This window comes from Oryzias latipes, chromosome 22 (assembly GCF_002234675.1).
Source record: "Oryzias latipes chromosome 22, ASM223467v1".
NCBI classification, from domain to species: domain Eukaryota; kingdom Metazoa; phylum Chordata; class Actinopteri; order Beloniformes; family Adrianichthyidae; genus Oryzias; species Oryzias latipes.
Window position 1 is genome coordinate 23,018,990 of NC_019880.2, and position 15,448 is coordinate 23,034,437.

The window sequence follows — 15,448 nt, forward strand, 5'->3', positions numbered from 1 at the left end:
GGTAGCTCCAATTTTGGTCACAATTGTTTTTGCTCTGCTAATGTTAGGTTGGGGTTGTGAAGGGCTGTAAGCTGGCAGGAGAACGTGTAAACAGAAGGATGACGGGAAATGGAGGTGGGCCTACTCAGCATCAATAGTTCTGCCAACAACTAAAAGGGCAATTTCTAAAGAACTCCTGCCACTCTGCAGAAACTATGTCCTGGAAAACAACACAGGTTTTTGAAATTTTCCTTATCGTAAACTGAATAAAAGATTCATTTATCACAAGTTCACAAGAATCCTGGAGGAAGTTGTGTTACCATTTAACTTAGATCTTCCCAACAGCAAAAGGAACTCAACACAGTAGCATCAGAACAGATAAAACATTTTATTTTTATAATGTTATTAATAAAAGCTAAGGTTAAAACAAAACAATTTTGGGGCCATATTGGGTACATTTCGTTTATTTGGAGCAATAGAAATATCACAAACTAATGATTAAGTGTTAAGAAGAATACACTTGGTCTCATTCAGCCCTGTAACCTTTAAAAAGTAGCAGTGATAGGTAAACTTGAAATATTATCTCCTTGAAGGATACATTGATTTAAGTATAGAAGATTATGAGTAACAAATTCACAACAGCGTTGTTTGTGCAACAGCTGGGGAAGATAAAACATGTTTTACAGAGTTCATGGGGAGACATGAGAATACCCTTGAAAAACATGACACATACTGTAAATACCTGCTGCTGCCTGGAAGCCACAGTAAAAGGATAGATGAGGAGAAAAAGAAGCAGGAGACCTTAATGCGGCCATGTTTCATGATTTCAGACAGGAAGACATTTCATCTGGGATGGATTCACTGTGGTAAGCTGCAGGTTACAGGAAAGGCTTCCAGTGGAATGTGTTCAAAGTCTGGTCGAGAAGTGCTCCCTTGCATTCTGAGCTTTTTATCTGAAAATATTCATTGATTTTGAACATGCCATGGACAGAACATTATACAATAATAGGCATTTTTGATGATTTTGAGCTTTGAAAGCCACAGAAATTCCTGATAAATCTGCCTCTGTGTGGGATTTGGTGAAAATGCTTTTGTTTCTGTAGTCAAGAAGAAAAAGTCATTTTTTTTCAGAAATATGTGAGACAAATCTAGAAAAAGTACAACATATTTGCGCATCAAATCAGTTCAAACAAGTGTTTGTGACATGTGCAGTGTTTTCATTTGCCAACACTTGCAAAGCACTGTAGCAGACTGTGTTGTAAGCAGATGTTGATGAGGTTATTTTTGAGTTCATGGTAAATGGTGTAAACTCATAGCTCTTTTACCTTTGCAGTCACAGTTCTATTCAGCCATTTACACATTCACACACTGATGATGGCTCTGCTTCTTTACAATGGCACCAACTTCAACTTCCAGTAGCAGTGTGGGGTTTTAGTGTCTTGCTCAAGGACACTTTAACCCTTGTGCTATCCTATGACCCCACCCTTACATTAACGTGTTCTCCCTACCATGACAAAGCTGGATAAAGGTGGAAAGATTTCATGTAATCCATGGACACCAGTGAAGATCACAAATCATTGAAGAAAAAAGGTTCAGCGCACTGTCTAGTGGGTCTAGATGACCCAACTCCCAACGTTAAAGTGCCTAGGATAGCACAAGGGTTACAACATGGGGCGGCAAGGCAGGAATCAAACCTGCAATCCTCCAATCAGAAGCTAACCTCTCCGCACCACTACCACCCTCATGCTTGTAATGTCTGTACCGTGATGTGCAAGAGTTTTAGTGAGGCCAGTCGACGGTGTTCCTAGATCAGTGTGGACATGGACTGGAGAAAAGGGTTAGGTCTGTGTTTAGACATGGTTGCAGACTGGGAGGGATTTGGCTGACACCCAGTAAGTCTTGTGTTGTTGTTGGTGCCAGTTCTGGTCTACTGTAGCTTTAAGAAAGGAAGTTAACAGGGCCATGTCTTTGGTTTGAGTATGCAACGCTATAAATTTGTAATCAATAATGAGTAATTTCCATTAGGCTATACGTACACTGTAACTATGAGAGAAAGAATCGGGGGAAAGAATCCAGTTGAACACGTTAAATAAATTGTAGTCAGATTCCTCTGTACCATGAGTATTTGGTCGCCTTCAGAAAATCTAGGTTTATTGTCTCTCACAGACTTCTAACTTTAAGAAGATCTTCTATCCTCCACTCATTACCTGCATTAATGTCCCCTGTTTGAACTGGTTATCTGTATAAAAAAGACCTCCATCCAAAACCTCCAACAGTCACACTCCAAACCCCCCAACAACCACAGTCAAAGACCTGTCTAAAGACCCCAGGGCAGGGGTGTCCAAACTACGGCCCGCGGGCAAACTGCGGTCCGCGGGTCTGTTTTTATTGGCCCGCAGCAAATTTTGAAAATATAATTGAATATGGCCCGCACGTGGCGCTTCAGCTCAACTCTGTTGCACTTCTCCGTTTCAACACTAGATGGAGTCGGTCACAGAAAGGTGCTGCTCCACTAAAAGAAAAAAATGCAAAGAAGAATGTAGCCGGCCTCACAGGGTTCGGTGTCGGTAGATGTGAATGAAATTATGGCGCTTAGACACACACGTCTGTTCATTCCACAGGTCTCTTTATTATAAATCTTGCACAGCAGAACACATGCCCCCTACAGTCCCACTACCGTAACTGCAGTAGTAAATGCATGAACATGAGGCACTGCATGGGCTGCTACACATGTCCCTTCCTCCAAAAGAAACGTCCCGTTTCTAAACAAAACAGAGGAGTAACATGTTACCACAAAACACAGTGAGATACTTTCCTCATTCTTTTCTGTGCTCACCACCTGAACCAGCCTAAAAGTTTTTTTTTCTTTTCGAAATGAAACAGACACACCCGCCATAACACATCACAACTGAACAAAATCATGAAACCATGATGGGGGCTTCAACCGCCGTCCACAGCGGGAATACCCGGGAACCGCCATTGAATTGTCCTCTAGTACAGTGTTCGAAGCATCTCTTTCAGGGAGTCCCTCCTCTCTTGGCTGAAGAGGACCTCCAGGATCCCTGTGAATGGGTGAAGTTTGGTGAGTGGTGCCATTGGATATAGCAGGCATTGGCAAAGTGTAAAGGCCTGTTCACACCGGGACGAATTTCGCCGGCGATTTTCGCCGACGTTTAACGCCTCGTGACTAAACAAAGGGCACCAATGTGAGTGTGCACACCGAGGCGAAAAAACGCCAAGCGCCAAAGCGTCAAAAAAAAAAAAACGCCCTCGGGTTCGTTTTTTTTTCCCGACGCGTCGCGTCGAAATCTATTCGACCAATGGGAATGGCGCTTTTGCACAAGTGTCTGGAGCTTCTGAAGTTACAGTAAAACACAACTTGGGGGCGCTCAAACGCAAAACTGCCTTGCTGAGCACACATACCAGCGAAGAAGTTAGACGCCAAGTAGCGTCTACACTGCCGCGAAGAAATAATGACGGACATTCTTAAATATCCCCTTACCAAGTACCAGTTGGAGCTACTGATGCTTGAAATATTCATGTTTTCTTTGTATGATTCTGACAAGCGCGTAAATACTTGCTCTCTTCTTCTGAGTGAAAAGCGACTTTAAGAATCGTAAAGTTGCGCAGCGCCACCTTGTGTACAAGAGTATTTCTGTTTACATTAAGCGCCATCTAATGTCAGGGAAGGAAATTGCATGTTCGCTCGCCTCATCGGCAGCGAAAATCGCCGGGGTGTGAACACAAAAGACGTGGCGAAAAACGCTGGCAAATAACGCCTGGCGAATATTCGTCCCGGTGTGTACGGGCCTTAAGGCTTTAGTCTGTCATGATGAACCACAAGAGCCTTGTCCAGGGGGTCATACGGGTTTATGATACGGTAGGTAAGAGCAACCTCCCCACCTGAAGTCAATACTTGTTCCACTCTGTAAGGGCCTTTCCAATGGGGAGCTAACTTTGTGCGGCTATCAACTGGATTGCTGAGCCACACTAGAGCACCCACTACGAAAGGACGGTGACGGACATCCTCGTCATGATAAAGTTTTTGCTTTTCGTGCGCCTCTGCTGCATGAAGTCTGGCAGCACTGAAAGCGGCACTGAAACGAGCCACCAATGCAGAGGCATATGCTGGGAGGGACCCAGCACTTTGAGAATCCAACAAGCTGCTCGGAACCAACACATCCGCTGGAACGCGGGCCTCTCGACCATGCATCAGGTAATAGGGACTGAAACGAGTACTGGAGTGTTTTGTGGTGTTGTAGGCAAAACACACCACTTTCAAAAACTCATCCCACTCACCCCCATGGGACAGTAACATTTTTGCCAACTGATCAGTTAGCGTCCTGTTATGACGCTCCACCATGCCATAAGATTTTGGATGGTAAGCTGTGGTACAGGTCTTCTTTATTCCCATCCACTGACACAAGAACTTAATCACCTCGGCCTCAAATTGTCGCCCTTGGTCGCTGTGAAGAACCTCTGGTATTCCATGCACCAACACATAATCCTCAAACAAACAGCGAGCCACCGTCTGCGCAGTCTGATTAGGTAGAGCATAGAGATTCACAAATTTTGTGAAATAATCTTCCACCACTAGAACATACCTGTTGCCTCTAGAGGTCACTGGAAGCTCTAAAATATCTGCCACCACACGCTGCAAGGGTCGGTTAACTGGCAAGCCCCCCATGGGCGCCTTAGGCTTTGGGGAAGGCGACCTGCGTGTTTGGCATGCCCTGCACTGCTCACACCACTGTCTTATGTCCCGCAGCATGAAAGGCCAGTAATAATTCTGCCTCACCTTTTCCCAAACTCTCTCAGCCGAAAAGTGAGCAGCTGCAGGTCCACCATGTAACCGCTCCAGCAGGTCAGGGACTATCACTGAGGGAACCACTATCTGAACACGCTGCTCGCTGCCTGGGGATGACAGAACCGTGCGACACAACAGCCCATTCACTATGGATAGGCGACTAAATTCAGTCCACAGCTTCCTTAGTCTAATGGATGACCCTCTCCTGCGCACTGGGGGTGGACCCGTCCGCCCCTGGTCCAACCAAGTCACCACCACACTAATGTCAGCATCTTCCCTCTGTAACTGATGCAGCTCCGCATCATCGACACTCAGAGAAGGTAGGAGGAGCTCCTGATCAGCCGTGGAAACACAGGCAGAAACATTCACCTCACCCAAAACAGGGTGTCGGGACAGTGCATCAGCGTTCCTATGTTTCACCCCTTCTTTGTGACTGATTGTCCAGTTGAATGGGTCCAGTTCTAAAATCCAGCGACCTAGACGTCCTGAGGGATCATTATCAAGAGACATCTTTCTGAGCCCAAGTAGGGGGCGATGATCTGTGACGATCATGAAAGCTGAAAGTCCCACATAGTGTTTAAACTCACGAACTGCCCATACTATAGCCCACAGCTCCCTGTCAAAAGTGGACCACCGTTTTTGAGTGTGCGTTAGAGCCTGACTGGCATACGCCACAACACATTCCAAACCTTCCACCTCCTGAGCTAACAAAGCCCCAACAGAATGGTTAGATGCGTCTGTATGTATTTTGAAAGGTAAAGAAAAATCAGGTAAGGTCACTACCGGTTCAGAGGTAAGTGCCTTCTTCAGGTAGGTGAAGGATGCTTCACACTCAGCTGTCCACTCAAAGGGGACATTCTTACCCGCCAAGTGATTCAATGGGGCGGCATGATCCGAAAAGTTCCTCACGAATCGTCTGTAATATGAGCATAAACCCACAAAGGCTCTCACCTCGGACGGTGTGCGGGGAGTTGGCCAATTTTTCACTTTGTCAGTGTTTCGTGGGTCTGGCTAAAGCCCCTCCCTGGAAACAACATGACCTAAGAAAACCACATTATCTCTGGCAAAATGGCACTTTTGAGAGTTAAGCTTCAACCCCGCATCCTTAATTCTCGTTAAAACCACTTCCAAGTGGTGCATGTGATCCTCAAAAGAGCGGCTGTAAATCAGAATATCATCCAAATACACCATGCAAATATGCCATGGCAAGCCTCGGAGCGCGAGCTCCATCATCCGCTGAAATGTGGCAGGCGAATTACTTAGACCCATGGGCATAGCCCGCCACTGATAGAGCCCCCTGCCTGTCATAAAAGCTGTCTTCTCACGATCTTCCTCAGCTACTTCTACCTGCCAGTAACCATTCGAAAAATCCAGCGTGCTAAACCACATGGAACCGGACAGGGCATCTAGGCTGTCATCCACTCTTGGCAGCGGGTGCGAGTCTTTGATCGTGACTGAATTTAAACGGCGATAATCAATGCAAAAACGCCACTGGCCTCCCTTTTTCTTCACCAGCACCACAGGGGAAGCCCAGGGGCTGCAGCTCTCTTCAACCAACCCATCAGCTAGCAGGTTTGACACTTGCCGTTCAATTTCAGCTTGTTTATTTGGCGCAGCCCTGTATGCACGCTGTTTAATGGGAGGATGGTCAACCGTGCGAATATGATGTTTGACCAACGTGCAGCGACCCAGATCTTTGCCGGAGGAACAGAAAAGAGAGCAAAATCTCCCTAGAAGGGCAGAAAGTTTAGCTCTCTGCTCTTCAGTAATTGGGGAGTCTTCCAGGGTGAATGACATGTTTGGTTGAGCCTGAATACCATTTACTTCGGGGACAGACAGAAAGGGTCCAACCTCAGTTGGAGTTAATGCATACAACTCACCCAAATGTAGTCCCTGTTTTAACTCGACCGTGTTACCCGTGGGGTTAAGGACTCGTGCCACAGAAGCTCCCTCTTTGACTGCTGTCACTGAATGCATGACCACCAGTCCAACTTTCTCCGAAATATTGGGCTCCAAGGAACCGATCAAAGTTCATAGTTGCTAGGCTTGTGCCTGTTGAAGAGGAAACCGTTACAGGGACCAGAGCTTCACTCAGTGGTGGAATCATCACCATGTTGGCCAGAGACACGTTACAACACTCAGGGACCATTTCTTGACCTCGCAAAAGAGGAACACACACATCCCATGGCTGAAGCTGACCCCCTAGTAACGCATGGTGCTTGACCAGGAAGTCCATTCCAAGCAGCACAGCCTGTGTAGATTCACGAAGCACATAAAATGTGTGTTCCCAACACATAGAACCTAACCGAAATGTAATAGACATAGTGCCCAGGGTGTCTAACATTTGACCGTTAACTGCCCGTGAGAACACAACATTTTTCTTCAGGGGTCGGTTCTTCAATGAAGGGACTGACATGCGAAACTCTTCACTTATGAGTGACACTGAAGCGCCTGAATCAATTAAGATGGGAACCTCGGCACCTTCAACCACCCTTCTCACATAAGAAACAGGGCAGTTAGCTGAATCAATCTCATTCACCGTCTTATTGTCCTCCAGATGCATGTTGTCTGAAGAAGAACACGGGGTCTGTGTACCGACTCCCGCCTTAGAAACATCCCCGCGATGTTCGCTGTCGTCACGTGGTCTCTGAGGCAGGAAACGCACTCCTCGTTTTCTGGGAGTCGAATCATGAGAGGCTCCCCATCCTGGGCTGGGGCTCCGCGCTCTCCACCATCTTGAGTCGGAAGGCGATGAGTACCGTTGGCGCCTGGGAGCTTCGTAGTCCCATTGTGAGCGAGGTGGCTCTCTGTCCGGAGAGCGGCCCCGATGACTTTCAGGAGTTGGCCTGGGCTGGCAGCCCCTCTCTTCACAGGCACAGCGGGACACGGATGGAGGAAAGGCTCTCGGTGCATCCCTCAGTCTCCTGTTTTCATCCGAGAGTTCTTTCATTTCCATCCTCATGTGAAACACGTCCTCCATCAGTTTGTCTATGGCTTTATGCAGGCCCTCAGTAGTAGACACAGACTGTACTTGCAGCTGACCCCCAGCGCAGGAAGCGCGGCCATAGGGAGCTGCACAGTCTCTCTGCAGAGCCTCTCTGGCATTCTCACACCTCTATCCAATCGTCAAGGCCTCCTCCAAATCAGTGGCCCCCTGCTCCAAACACTTGGCTTTAAGTGCGGGATTCAGACCAGCGAGGAAACGCCGGAATTTCTCCTCTCGTTGTGCCACGTCTCCGTACAGCGGGAACGCCGCCATGACGAGCCGACTCACATCCGCGGCGAACACCTGCAGGCTTTCTCCAGCCGCCCGGGTCCGCGCTGCCAGGCTGGTCCTGAAGCGCTCCAGCGCCTGCCGCTGACCGAACGCCTCTTCCAGCTTCTCCTTTGTGGCCTCATAGTCCGACTTTACAAAGTCCGGGAGGCTGTCCCACAGCAGAAATGCGGCTCCGCTGAGGCGGGTGGGCAAAATGCGTGCGAGCTCACCTCCACGAGGTCCGCCGCCTCCCGCCGTTGCACCGACAGCCACCTCCAGTTGTCTGATCCAGCTCTGGAAAGTCTGTCCATCATCTCCAGCAAATGGAGCAGGCAGAAAAATTTGAAAGTCCCCGCGGGGAAAATGCCTGCCGGCGTGTCCCGCGCCTGGTTTAAACGGGTCCTCGTCTCCGACCCACATGGTTGGCAAGCTAGCTCCCGGAAAAAAAAAAATCGCCAATGCTGTACAAGCCGTGACGTTAATCTTCAGCAGCGCACGGTCCAGAGTCACTCGACAAAAACGAAATAATCCCACCGCTGCCACCAATGTAGCCGGCCTCACAGGGTTCGGTGTCGGTAGATGCGAATGAAATTATGGCGCTCAGACACACACATCTGTTCATTCCACAGGTCTCTTTATTATAAATCTTGCACAGCAGAACACATGCCCCCTACAGTCCCACTACCGTAACTGCAGTAGTAAATGCATGAACATGAGACACTGCATGGGCTGCTACAAGAATATTTACAAGTTACCAGAGATGGCAGCACCGAAGAAACGCAAGATAGCAAGTGAATGTAGAAGATTTCAAACACGGTGGGAAAATGAATATTTCTTTAAGGCAGTGTTTCTCAAAGTTTGTAGCAGCCTGAAGCCTTTGAATCCCCGTCCGTGCAGCTGCTCCTGTCTCGTGTCACACGCGGCTGCATAAGTGAGAAAGAAAGGGGAGGGGTGGTGTAGGCTCGGGCTCCGTCTGCCAGGTGAATCGGGGAACGCAGAGGAGAGCTACCTGTTGCGCAACACCAGGATCTCCACGTGCCTTTAGATTCCTCAGCTCATGCTAATAATGTCATTCTTTATGAACTATTGTAGACATTGTAATGACGTCTTTATTTTCCATCTAGAGATAGACAGAGAAAGAGTGAACCTAAAAGGTGAAGAAAATGCATTCTGAACTGTGAAAAAGTATTCCCTTTAGGTAAAAAAGAACTTGTTTTGTTTTTGGATTTTTTTTTGTTCATAGCTGCATATTTTGTCACAGAGTGTAATTGTAAAACAATGCTTTTTAAATTGTGTGCGTTAAATGTTAAAGTTGTCTTCGTTGGTCACTCATAAGCCCCTTTTTTTTTGGTCTACTTTTCTGAGAAAACAGGACTTCGAGTCTTTATAAACTACAAAATCGTGCACTCTGCCAGTCAACCACACTAACGGCTACATATGTAAAGATCTGCTGGCTTCAGCTGCTTAATAAACCCGTTCTGAACTGCCTGGTTGGAATGAGGTTTCATTGTCTGAGTGAATGTTTCTTCTCACCGTCGCTTGTTTTATTTGGCACAGATCAGCATCACTGCTCCCACTGAGAGCAATGTTCTTCACATTATAGGTGAGTTAGAAATACACAGTAATCATGTGTCAATATGTCACCTCTTGTGTGCGGCCCGGACCTTAGCTCATTTTTCTGTATTTGGCCCTCACCAAAAAAACTTTGGACACCCCTGCCCCAGGGGCTAAGGTACAACCGCTCGTAACTTTTTAAAGACCTACTCCAATAAACATGGTGTTTTGGTTTATTTTTAACATGTTCTTGTAGCATTTTTCTCATAATGAAGGACATGTATTAAAGAATTTATGATTAGACCTGCCTTTTGTGAGTATTTCTATATTCTATTGGATCAGGACCAGAGGAAACCCGGATGTTTGAAAAAAGCTTGGACTTATAACACAGCTTCTTCCATGGGCGGGCTTAAGTCTCGCTTTTTCTGCTCCACTTCTAAATCCTCCACATGTTCATTTATTCATCTGAGCTGCCATCTGGCTCTGTGCGGCTGGATGTCTTTGATATTGCTTGCCATGTCTTTTTTGCTAAGCTATGAGCTAATCTATGAGATTGTGAGGTCGGTGTCGCTAACTTCAAATACAACATGTTTTTGTTGTTGGTCTGTTTGTTAAACTCCCAAATAAATTCCCTATTTGTTTTTTTCTCATTTACATGAAACGTCTCAGGTGAAATCTGGTACCGTTTTTTAAGCACATAAAAAAAAACTGTCTTGTGAAAACAAACCAATTCAGTCCGTGCTTGCTGTTCCATATGAATCTTCTTTTAGACCCCAATATTTCCAACAAATGGCATTTTGTTTACAACTTTTATATTTTATTTTGAGAAAATAACTCTGTCTGTACAGCATGGAGCGTTACAGCCAGCTGCCTCAGAAAAGCTCAGAAGTCCATGTTAGAAACAATTTCCTCCTCACCTCTTGAGAAGAATTGCTCAGAAATTGTTGTTTTTTTTCTGTTAGAAATGTAGGCCAGTGTTTCCAGGAGAAAAATCTGAGGTTTAAAAAAAAAAAAAACACAAAAAGAAAGGATACAGATTTCCTTTATAGCTTCAGACACCCTTAAAAAAGCCATTTGCCTGCTTCATCAAGGGGCAGCCATCAGTGAAAATCCAGCACCTTATCCCCACGGTTACACAGCGAACAGATTAAGGCAAACTGTCACTCACTGTTTCCCATTTTCACAGCGCCCATCGGGCATCACCTGGCTTCTGAAATTAAAAAGCAACAACAGGATGCGAGATGCTGTGAAGCTGTGCTGCACTGACGCGTGGTCTCAAAGGAAACATTTTACAGGAGCTGCATTTTTTCTAGGTAAATAATGGAGTGCTTTGGATTCACTACAAGCCTTCAGACTCTGTTGTGTATCACTGCTGGTGTATGCGCTGATGAGGGGGACAGGCCTGTTCGTATGTGGAATTCCTTCATCACATTAACATGCACTGAAGACAAAAGCTTTCAGTTAAATGACACCGTAACTATCTTTTTTGTTTTGCAATCTCTGCTCTCTCGTCGTTCTTGTTCACTTTTCTTTATCCCAAGTGTAGCGGCAGATTTATTATTAATACAACGAATGTACACTTTCCTAAAACCAAAGTGACTGATCTTTTACGCAGTGCACTGCAAATTATTATGCAAATTGTATTTAAGTGTCAAAAAGATAAAATTCTTTGTTTTCAATTAAACTCAATGGATTCTCTTTGGATCACTGACATCAATCTGAGACACCTGTGATAATTAGTTTGCCATGTGAGTTCAATTAAAAGAAAAACTACTGAAGAAGCAAGTTCCACATTATTAAGCAGACCAACATTTAGCAAGCAATACGGGAGAGAAAAAAAGATCTCTTCTGCTGAAAAGCATGAAATAGTTAAATGCCTTGGACAAGGTATGAAAACCTTAAAAATTCCATGATCACGATACTATTAAGAGATTAGTGGCTGATTCAGAGCACACATGGGTTGGTGCAGATACAATCAGAATGATGACGGTTTCTGCCAAACAAATACAATAAATTAAGAGAGCAGCTGCTAAAATACCATTACAAAGCAGCTAGCACATATTTGAAGCTGTTGGTGTCTCTGGAGTCTCAATAACATCAAGATGTAGGATCCTCCAGAAGCTTGGAGTTCTATGTAAACCCTTTATTTGCTCTAAACAAATTACAAGCAGAAAAAGCTGCAGTGAGCCCAGACATACACGAAGACTTAGTTTCAAGCAGTCTTGTTCGCTGATGAGTACTCTGCAACCCTAGAGTTCAATGTGATCCACCTTTTGCAGTTTTTACAGCTTCAACTTTTCTAGGAAGGCTGTCCAATAGGTTGAGGAGTTGGTTTTCTAGGAATTTCTGACCATTCTTCCAAAAGCGCATTGGTGAGGTCACACACTGATGTTGGTGGAGAAGGCCTGGCTCCCAGTCTCCGCTCTAATTCATTCCAAAGGTGTTCTTTGCGGTTCGGGTCAGGATTCAGTGCAGGCCAGTCAGACTCTGTCATCCATGTCTTGGTAAGCAGCCATGTTGGAAGAGGAAGGAGCCTGCTCCAAACTGTTCCCACAAGGTTTGGAGCATGGAATTGTCCAAAATGTCTTGGTATCCTGAAGCATTCAGAGTTCCTTTCACTGGAACTAAGGGCCAGAGCTCAAGTCCTGAGAAACAAGCCCGCACCATCATTTCTCCTTCACCGAATGTCATACTCAGCACAATGCAGTCCAAAACGCACCGTTATACTGGCAATCTCTAAACACAGGCTCATCCATCAGATCACCAGAGGGAAAAGCGTTCATCTATCCAGAGAAGGCGTCTCCACTGCTCTAGAGTTCAGTGGTGGCGTGCTTTACACCGCTGCATCGCACTTGGTGATGTGTGGCTTGGATGCAGCTGCTCGGCCATGGAAACCCATTCCATGAAGCTCTCTGCGTGCTGGACTTGGGCTAACCTAAAGGTCACAGGAAGTTTGGAGCTCTGTACACTCTAAAAAGAAAAAAGTTGATCCAACTTAAATGAATCACTGTAATTGGTAACACGTAATTGATGTGTTACCAATTACACAACAACTTAAATTTGTTGTTTATACAACTCAGATTAACACATTTTTCTAACTTAATATCATGCATTTATCCTACTCCAATACAATGTATTTCTTGCTTTGGTTCTTATTTATTTATTTTTTTCACTATGATTTTATTGATTTTATATACGTTAAAGTTTAGGCCAATCTGTAATTTCCATATCAAAGACATGTATGACCCAGCAAAGTCTCGCACTGCAGGGCAGCTCAGATGTCGCTACCTCCTTCATGTTGGGACATAAGGCTTCTTTCCGCACTAGGGGGTTGGTCATCATCCTCTCCCACACTCTAACTCATGGTGCAGAAAGAAAGAAACAGTTTAAATTAGAAGTTAAAACAGAGTAAAACAGCTAGACAACAAAACACATGGTATCCCATAATTCCTTGCGCTGCCTTATGTTGTGACGTCGTGATGCATTGACAGCTCACACCAAAGTTATACCAACTTAATTGTATTAAGTTGATTGAAAGTAAAATAACTATGTCAGACAACTACCGGTACGTGTACCAGTTGGCCGAGCACCAAAGTACATCTCTGACATGTTAGTGCCATATGAACCATCTCGTACTCTGAGGACCTCAGGGGCCGGCCTCCTGTTGATTCCCAGAGTCAGAACTAAACAAGGGGAATCAGCGTTTCAATATTCTGCAGCTAAAATCTGGAACAGCCTCCCTGAAGTCGTAAGACAGGCCTCTTCTGTGTTCATGTTCAAATCTAGACTTAAAACATTTCTGTTTAGCCGTGTATATGACTGAAAGGTCCTATCTGCACTTTTCTTTCCTTTCCTTCCTTTATTTTTAAATCAATTTTCAAATTTTTTTTTCTTTACTTTTAAAGTAAATTTTACGTTGATTATTTCTATGATGTATTGTGATTTTAATGCATTTTTCTGTTTTGTGAAGCACCTTGAATTACTTTGTGTACGAATTGTGCTATACAAATAAACTTGCCTTGCCTTGCCTTATTTTTAAGTTGACTGAACTCAAAAAAATAATTTCTTTTCACCAAACTAAATAATTAAGTTAGATCAATGTAAAAAAAAGTGTATCTTTCTAACTACAGCCCAAATACTCTATTTAGAATGAGCAATTGACTGTGCAGAAAGTCAGCGACCTCTTTGCACTCTGAGCTTCAGCATCCAGTGACCCCTCCCCATCAGTTTACGTGCTCTAACACTTGGTGGGTGAGTTGCTTTTGTTCCCAAACTCTTGCATTTTGTTAGCTGACAACTGACTGGAATATTTAGGAGCGAGGAACTATATCTCGACTGGATATGCTGCACAAATGGCGTCCTATGACGGTTCCACGCTGGAATTCACTGAGTTCCTGAGAGCAGCCTATTCTGTCACAAATGTTTGTAAAAACAGTCTGCATGCCTGAATGCTAGATTTTATCGACCTAAGGCCGGACTAAGGGATTAGGACACCTGATTCTGATTGTTTGGATGGGTGGGTAAATACTTTAGGTAATATAGTGTAACTACAAGGGTGGGAGGCAGTTTGCATCCAAAGAGCAGTTCTGGGAGACTATTCTTACATCCTACAAAAATACTCAAGCAGAAATTCTCTAAAATCCAAACGAGTTCAATAGATGCAAGAATTGTGAGGCTTCTTCAAAATAAGGGGTCCTATGTTCAAATGTAACTTGAGCTATGAAGATGTTTTTGATTGGAATAGCTTTTGATTTCAGTAATTATGACCTCCTAATGTAGCACATTCAACAAATAACCATTTTCCATATTTAAGTTGATCTTAATCTTCTCAGTTATTTCAAATCTATCAGCATTTTTGCTGCTTGATGCTATAATGTTTTTTTTTTTACTTTTTCAGTATCTTTCTAAGAATGACACAAGAATTCAGATGCCAAACTGCTGTCTGTCTGCTGAGAGGGAGATGTTATTCAGCCAAGCGTGTGGCATGAAATCTAAGGACGTGGCAGACAGCGACTGAGGCATTCCAGAGAGACTCGGATGTAAATGGGCACAGACCCATTTGACTGACTGAGCAGATGTCTGGAACAACACACAACAAATGCTGCCATCACACGTTTAGCACAGTGGATGGGGAACTCATGACTTTACACTTTCACACTCTAAACTTCTCATTTTTGTATTAAAATGCATAATTTACTGAGTCTGAAGCTGGTCCGAGATCCTCGCCAGAGAAAGGTCACCCTCTGACTTTAGCAGAGTTAAACATACTGAGGATTTAAAAAAAAGTGATTTCTTAATTGACTGGTCAAATTTGTCAACTCAGGAGAAAAAAAAAACGTGCAAAAACAGAAACAACAGCTAATGTTATCTGAGACAATCAGCAGCTCATAAATTCAAAGCCCTCACATTTTCGGAAATCTGTCATCTGCTTTTCATCATGCAGGTGTTATTTCAACATAAATGTATTAGCCTGCTTCACAGTTTATGCATTTAAATTGCACATGATTTCATTGTCAAGCCCAGTGAGTGGGAGTCGTTTGGAATAATGTTCTTATTGGGATTTTAGCTCACAGCCCTTCCCTCACTGTGACCTGTGCTGTCAGTGATGTGATTTTACAGGGAAAAATACCAACGGGAACGTGCCGCAAATCCTGATAAATGCAAAGGTTACCCTCTGTGAATAAGATGTGATTTCTTTCAAGGCATACTGCAAAAATCCTGAAATAACTACCATTTGATGTGATTTGACAGTTTGGGCAACATTGGCACCTCCATCAAAAGCAGAGACATTCTGCAAAGTTATTTAAAGACGTTGGAAAATGTTTTTCTTTTTTTTTTATCACTTTCAATCT

At 44.4% G+C, this 15,448-nt stretch overlaps 1 protein-coding gene across 1 annotated transcript; it reads right to left on the reverse strand.

Annotated features, from left to right (window-relative positions):
- Positions 1–4,629: 4,629 nt before the first annotated feature.
- On the reverse strand, positions 4,630–6,750 carry LOC111946880 (retrovirus-related Pol polyprotein from transposon 297). The gene has a single exon (XM_023952037.1). The coding sequence runs from the start codon at positions 6,581–6,583 to the stop codon at positions 5,798–5,800; it is 786 nt and encodes a 261-aa protein (XP_023807805.1). The 5' UTR covers positions 6,584–6,750; the 3' UTR covers positions 4,630–5,797.
- Between the last annotated feature and the right edge of the window lie 8,698 nt (positions 6,751–15,448).

What these genes read in the sequence shown, in the direction of transcription:
- LOC111946880 (XM_023952037.1), bottom strand. Translation starts at nt 6,583, where the DNA reads ATGTCATTCACCCTGGAAGACTCCCCAATTACTGAAGAGCAGAGAGCT.